The 7252-nt window shown below is 51.2% G+C and overlaps 1 protein-coding gene across 1 annotated transcript in view; it reads left to right on the forward strand.

Moving 5' to 3' along the window:
* LOC110573661 (zinc finger protein 479-like) overlaps positions 1–7051 on the forward strand; it is an 11406-nt gene extending 4355 nt beyond the window's left edge. Inside the window, exons 3-5 of the mRNA XM_021682280.1 lie at positions 1702–1828; positions 3142–3273; positions 5574–7051. Coding sequence (XP_021537955.1) covers positions 1702–1828; positions 3142–3273; positions 5574–6880 — 1566 coding nt within the window. The 3' untranslated portion in view covers positions 6881–7051. The remainder of the gene's footprint in view (positions 1–1701; positions 1829–3141; positions 3274–5573) is intronic.
* Positions 7052–7252: the final 201 nt, after the last annotated feature.

The following is a 7252-nucleotide window of genomic DNA, read 5'->3' on the forward strand; positions in this document are numbered from 1 at the left end:
CACCTGCGCCCCTCTGCACCTGCACCCCTCTGCACCTGCGCCCTCCACACCTGCACCCCTCTGCACCTGCGCCCTCTACACCTGCACCCCTCTGCACCCGTGCTCCTGTGCCGCTCCGCACCTGCACTCCTCTGCACCTGCTCCCCTCTGCACCTGCGGTCCTCCACACCTGCACCCCTCTGCACCTGCGCCCTCCACACCTGCGCCCCTCTGCACCTGCGGTCCTCCACACCTGTGCCCCTCTGCTGCACCCGTCACCCTCTGCACTCCCGCGCGCAGCTGGAGCCCCCCAACCACATAGGTCTGGTTACTGGAACATGACAGCCCAAAACACAGCTGCTTCACTCAGACATTACTTATTCCTCACGATGACAGTGTGTGTGGACAATGCGCCTCGGCCCCACGTGGCCCGTCCACATTCAGGGGCGCCCCAAGGGGAACACGTGCTTAGTCTCTCAAAGGCCAAAGCGCAGAAGCCGCACGCGGCTCTTCTGCTCGCACCTCATTGGCCAGAGTATAGTCACATGACCGCACCCCACTGCAAGGGATGCTGGGAAATGTACTCTTTGGCTGTGCAAGCATGGGCTCACCTGTAGCTTCCATTATTATGGCAAAGGAAAATGGATACTGTGTCCAGCACTGACCTGGTCTGTTATGTTAGCCTACCCAGAGCCAGGCCGTGATGAGTAGGTGAGTGAATAAAGCTACTCTCCAGGCCTGCATTCTCTCTCCCATTGACTAGAATCCCCTCCCCTTTTAAACAAATATTTAGAATAATAGACATTTCTTGAGCACTGAGCATGTACGAGGAGCGGAGCTAATTTCTTTACCTGTTTTCATCCACCTAATCCTCACAACTCCAGGACGTGGTACTGTATTAACCCCATTTTTAAGATAAGAGAATGGGGGCACAGAGTTCACGTCACTTGCCTAAGGTCACACAGATCCTAAATAGCCAAGCCAAGATTCGAGCCCAGGCGGTCTGGCCCCAGAGCCGATGCTCTTAGCCATCATGGTATAGATGTACCTCAGTGGAAACAGATCCCAGGTGGCCATCCAACTGGCGAGTGAAAGGGCCGCTTCCAACATTCATAGCATCCCTTTGTTCATGCCTTCACATAACACATGAACGCTCCGAGTGGGCTCTGTGGCTAAAAGAATGCTGTGTGAACACCACCACCACGCATGGACGGTCAGGAGCACACAGCCAGGAGGGTCTGGCTGTGTGGCTCTCCGGTGTTGGGGCTCCTTCACGTGCCGGGTGGACTCTGGCTTGTCAGCTCGCCTGCGGTGGCTTTTCTCAGAGGACTGGGGTGACTCGGCAGTGCTCTACTATCTTGCACCGTCCCGAGGCTAGCTGGGCAGAGCCTCACCCGTGGGGGCGGGAGAGGACGAGACAGAAGGCAGTGCTGACTGCAGAAGCATTTCTGAAGCTTCTGCTTCTGTCACACTTGGCCGACACCCCACTGGCCACAGCAAGTTCCATGGCCAAGCGAAGATTCGGAACAGGAGCGCACTGCACAGCCCCATAGCAGAGGGTGTGGATATGGGGCAGGGTGAAGGAGCCCAGGCCTTATTTGCAAGCTGACACAACACAGGACTCTGAACACAACCCAAACTTCTGTCGGCTTTCCACCTACTGTCCTGGGCCAAGTGAAGGACCAGGCCCTGGGTGAATACCAACGGGGCTTTGGGTTTCAGGAACCTGTGATCTTCAGGGATGTGGCCATGTACTTCACCCAGAAGGAGTGGCAGCTGCTGGAGCCCGCTCAGAAGGACCTGTACAGAGAGGTGATGCTGGAGAACTATGGGAACCTGGCCTCCTTGGGTAAGGACAGCGCCCCCCCAGTTCGGAAGCCTTGGACGAGCTCCGCCCTAGGACTGGTCTCGCGCACTAAGGTTTGGTGGTATTGGCTTCCCTCTAAACCCGCGTCTGCTTTCGCGGTCTCAGGACAGCTGCAAGCAGCCTCGGAGGCACCGGCGTTGTAATTCACTCGCAACCGAAATGGTCGCAAGGTCGGCCCTGGGTGTTCCGTCCTAAAGTCTGACTTTTGCTCCGACTGGAGCTGGCTTCGGTCATGTGAGCACAGCTAAACCACTCGCAGTGGCCAGTACAACAGGAAGAGGCTGATGGGCTGTCGTGCTCTTCGAGGGCGGGCTCTGGCTTCTGGGGACCATGGGGCTACCCATCCATAGAACTTTGTGCTGGTGTGATGGGGAGGGGGAAGCTGGCAAGGCAGTTGCCCTACGCTCCCTCCGGAGGTCCTTTGTATCATTGCGATATTGTCATTTAGAATGAGAAATATATATTTGGTCTCCCTCCTGTTTCTAGCACAGAACTCCTAAAACCTTTTGAATTTCTGAACTGGTGAGAGGAACAAAGGTGTCTTTTGCTATGTTAATGAGGTGACTTTGGGATAATGCCTCAGGATGAGGACTGGTTACCAGGGGAGCCAACATTCAGTCTCACGCCCCTGACCTCTGGAGAGGGGAGAGGGACTGGAGGCTGAATCAGTCACCAATGGCCAATGATTTAATCAACTATGTCTATGTAATTAAGCCTCCACAAAACCCCCAAAGGACAGAGCTTCCGGGATGGTGAGCAAGTGGAGATCTGGGGGGAGGGGTGGCGTCAGAGGGCATGGACGTCCCACACCCTTTCTCCACACCTGGCCCTGTACATCTCTTCCACCTCCTGTTCCTGAGTTATATCCTTTTATAACAAACCGGTGATCAAGTGAATAAGACGTTTCTCTGAGTTCTGTGAGGTCCTCTAGCAAATTCATCAAACCCAAGAAGGGGGTGGGTTGCAACCTCCAATCCATAGCCTGTCAGTCAGAGGGACAGGTGACAACTTGGATTTGTGATTGGTGTCTGAATTTAGGGGGCGGGGTGTCAGTCTCGTGGGAACCTGTGGGGTGCAACCCTACCTCCAGGTAGTGTCAGAATTGAGTTGAATTTTAGGACCCCAGCTGTGTTGGAGAGAATTGCTTGGTGTGTGTGTGTGTGTGTGTGTGTGTAGGAAACCCACGCTCTGGAATTGCGAGCAGAACATAAACACACTTCTTCTCTCTGTGCAAATTCTTGGTCTGGAATGGGTGTCTGGGAGGCATCCAGCACTTCTTTCCTTCTCTGGAGCAGGGTATCGGCTCTTCAAACCCAAGCTGATCACCAGGTTAGAGCAAGGAGATGAGCCCTGTGTCAAGGAGAGAGACGTCCCTCGAGCCCCCCAGCAAGGCGGTGCTGGGATCAGCGAGAGCTGCATCTCCACAGGTGAGTAGGAGGAGACGCCATGGCAGTCTCCACGAGAAATTCTCCCCAAAGGCGCAGCATGCTGAGGGGTGTAAGGAGAAGGAAGGAGCCTGCAGGGCATGTTCCCTTCCAGGAACACTCTTCCATTCTTCTGGCCTCTTGGGATCTCATTCCCGCACTCCTTCCTTCGCCACATCCTCCGTATCAGACTCGGACTGCCATCAATTGACACCCTAACTCAGGGCCTTTGCACTGGCTGCTGGCTCTGCCCTCAGTCCCCTCCCCAGGGTTTTTCCCTGATTGCTTCAGCGAGCATCTGTTCACTTTCCTCCTTGTATGCATGTGTCGATGTCTTCGTGGTTAAAAAGATGTTCACAGCAGTTCTTTGGTGCAGGCTGGTCTGGCACTGGACTTAAATCCTTAAGATTATCAACCCTGGGTAGCCCTCTGTTGACTTGGAAAAACAACAGCATGTTTCTGGGGCAGCAAAACTATCCCCCATCGGCATTTGAACCTCAAGAATATAGGAGAATTGAGAGAGAGTTTTTCCTTTAAGATAATACATGGAATTAAGGGGCGCCTGGGTGGCTCAGTCGGTTAAGCAACTGACTCTTGGTTTCACTCAGGTCATGATCACCGGTCCCGGGATCAAGCCCCATGCTGAATGCGGAGTCTGCTTAGAATTTCTCTCTCCTTCCCCCTCTGCCTCTCCCCACCGTGCGCTCTCGAGCACTCTCTATCTCTAAAATAAATAAATAAAACTTTAAAAATAAAGATAATACATGGATTTAATAAGAATCCCAAATAGAGGGGCGCCTGGGTGGCTCAATTGGTTAAGCTTCTGCCTTCGGCTGGGGTCATGGTCCCAGGGTCTTGGGATTGAGTCCCATATCTGGCTCCCTGCTCAGCTGGGAGTCTGCTTCTCCCTCTCCCTCTGCCACTCCCCCTGCTTGTGCTCTCTCTCTCTCTCTCTGTCAAATAAATAAATAAAATCTTTAAAAAAAAAAAAAACCAAAGAGTAACCAGGTGTTTTCATTAAAATAATAATAATAGTAAGCCTCTTTCTCATTCCAGCTTTTATTTCCCCAGTTTCAGTTTTTTTAAAGATTTTATTTATTCATTTGACAGAGAGAGAGAGAGAGAGAGCACAAGCAGGGGGAGTGGCAGAGGGAGAGGGAGAAGCAGACTCCCCACTGAGCAGGGGATGTTCATAGCAGCTCAATTCTTAATAGTCCCAAAGTGGGAACTCCCTAAATGCGTATCAACAATAAAAAAGTTAAACACATTGTGGTATAGTCACATTATGGGACCCTATGAGCAACGCGAATGAATGGCTTGCGACTGCACGCAACAATCCAGATGAATCTCATAGACAGAACAGTTGAGTGAAAGAAGCCAGACACCAAAGGGTGCATGCTGTAAGGTTGCATTTATATAATGTACAAAAGGAGCCAAAGCCAGTCTACGCTACTGGAGGTCAGGGTCTCAATTTTCCGAGAGGGAGAGGGTCATTGGAGGGAACAGACGGAGGGCTGGAGTCGGGGAGGGTGCTTCTAGGGTTCTGTTTCTTGATCTTAATCTTTGCGCTGGACACGTGAATGTGTTCACCTTGTGAATTCTCTCTTTTCCCCTAGCTAGACTCACAAAAATACGTTACTCTACTTATTTACGGAGAGAATCACATCATTTTAGTGATAAGGGAACATTAAGAACTGACCGTGCTCCTGGGGTAATGCATGGTCGCCGGCTCGCGCAGGGTTCACGGACTATAAATGATAGCTTATAAAACAGTTACATTTAGTACGGAACATTCTGTATCACTTTTCCCTTCAATCTATAGATCAACTCTTGATTTATTTCTGGGACATTTCATTACTCATCTCTTAAGTAATTATTCTGATATAGGATTTTTTTTTTCTATTTTCTGTGCCAACGCATTTCTGCATTGATTCTTTTTCCTTCTTTATTTCCATTTCATTTCAACTGGCTGTCTTTTCTTTTTCTATCCTTATTAGGATAGAGTCGTGTGAGCTTATTGTGATATAACGTTGTGTAGACTTAAGGTGTGTAACATGGTAGTTTGATACATGTATATATAACGAAATGATTATGGCAATAAAGTTAGAGAACACCTTCGTCCCCTCACATAATTACCTTTTTTTTTTTTTTTGGTGGCACGATGTGAATTCTAATCACACCATGCACTTATGATTTGTGTGCTTTTTTTGTATGTATTTTATACTGAGACAAAACATTTTCAACCAAAGATAAAGACAATGGCACTAAAAAAGAGAGAGATTTACATTCTGAATCCCTTTCAGACAAGAAGACAAGGCTTGTGCCGAAGACCACATTTCCAAAGCCAGGCATCTCTACGAGGCCATCCCTGGGGAAGGCAAAGGAAATGGCCCAAAGGGGCGCTAAGATGGAAAGCACTTTGGAAACTGAGGACAGGCCACTGAGGAGCAAGCAAAAAGCTGGCCCCAGGCTGGCCACGGACTCGTGCAAAAAGATTCTCCCTAGAAAGAAAAGGCATGAATCCACGGCCATGACGAGATGCCCGGGTCGTCCACCACCACCACCAGCATCACAGAGCACCCCTCGAGGAAAGAAGACCCTGAAAATAGATATTAATGGAAAAACACAGGCGCCAGGCTTCCCAAGGCACGGTCGTCCAAGAATCCAAAGGGGGAAGGCACACTTTAAATGTAAAGAATGTGGGAAAACTTTCAACCAGACCCTCCACCTCATCGAGCACGAGCGGATCCACACGGGAGAGAAGCCCCACAGATGTGACGAGTGTGGGAAGTCCTTTCGGCACAGCTCCTACTTTTTCACTCACTACAGGATTCACACCGGAGAGAGACCCTACAAGTGTAAGGAGTGTGGGAAAGCCTTCAACAGCAGCTCCACACTGAGCAGCCACCACAGGACCCACACGGGGGAGAAGCCCTTCAAATGTGAGGAGTGTGGGAAAACCTTCAAGCAGAGCACGAAGCTCACTCGTCACCGGAGGGTGCACACTGGGGAGAAGCCCTACCAGTGCAGTGAGTGTGAGAAATCCTTTGGCCGCAGCTCCTCCTTGACGGAGCACAAGAGAATCCACACGGGAGAGAAGCCGTACCACTGCAAAGTGTGTGGGAAAGCCTTCAGATGCAACTCTCACCTTTTCGAGCACCATCGGATTCATCAGGAGGAGAAGTCCTACCAGTGTGAGCAGTGTGGAAAGTACTTCCGGAATAGCTCCCACCTGTCGGAACATAGGAGGGTTCACCAGCTGGGGCCCCCGGAGCAATGCCGAGAGTGTGGGAGAACCTTCCGGCGCAGGGCGGCCCTTCTCAAGCATCAGAAAAGCCACGGAGAGAATCATACTTACCAGTGTGAGGGATGCGGGAAGGCCTTGCGGTGTAAGTCAAGCATTCAGAGACACCAGAGGATGCATGCTGGACAGAAGCCTTACGTGTGCTCTGAGTGTGGGAAAGCTTTCACCGACAGCTCTACCCTTACCAATCACCGCAAAATCCACGCCACAGGGAAACTGCACCCATGCCCCAAATGTGGGAGGGCCTTCAAGCAGCTCTCGTCCCTGGTGCTCCACCAGAAAGTGCATGCTAGAAAGGGACAGTGAGCTCCCTGTGTGAGGGAGCCTTCAGCCAGGACCCACGCCTTTGTAATCCCCAGAGAAGTCACAATGACAGACGCAAACTGTGTGAGTGGAGATTCCCTGCGCCTCTCATCAGAGGTGCCCTAGCCAACCAGGGGTCCTCATTCAGGGGACACCTCTACGTGGCCCCCACCTGAGACGTTTGGGGAGTGCCTGGGGATATTTTCGGTTGTCCCAGCCTGTTGGGGCCACTGGCAGTAATGGATAGAGGCCAAGAATCCTCTGAACCCTACGATGCGCCAGACACCTCCGTCTACAAGGAACGTTCCGGCCCCAAATATCAGTAGCGGCACTATGAGTAATTAAATTTGAGAAGAAATTCAGGAATAGTTTTCT

Source organism: Neomonachus schauinslandi, chromosome 16 (genome assembly GCF_002201575.2).
Source record: "Neomonachus schauinslandi chromosome 16, ASM220157v2, whole genome shotgun sequence".
NCBI lineage: Eukaryota > Metazoa > Chordata > Mammalia > Carnivora > Phocidae > Neomonachus > Neomonachus schauinslandi.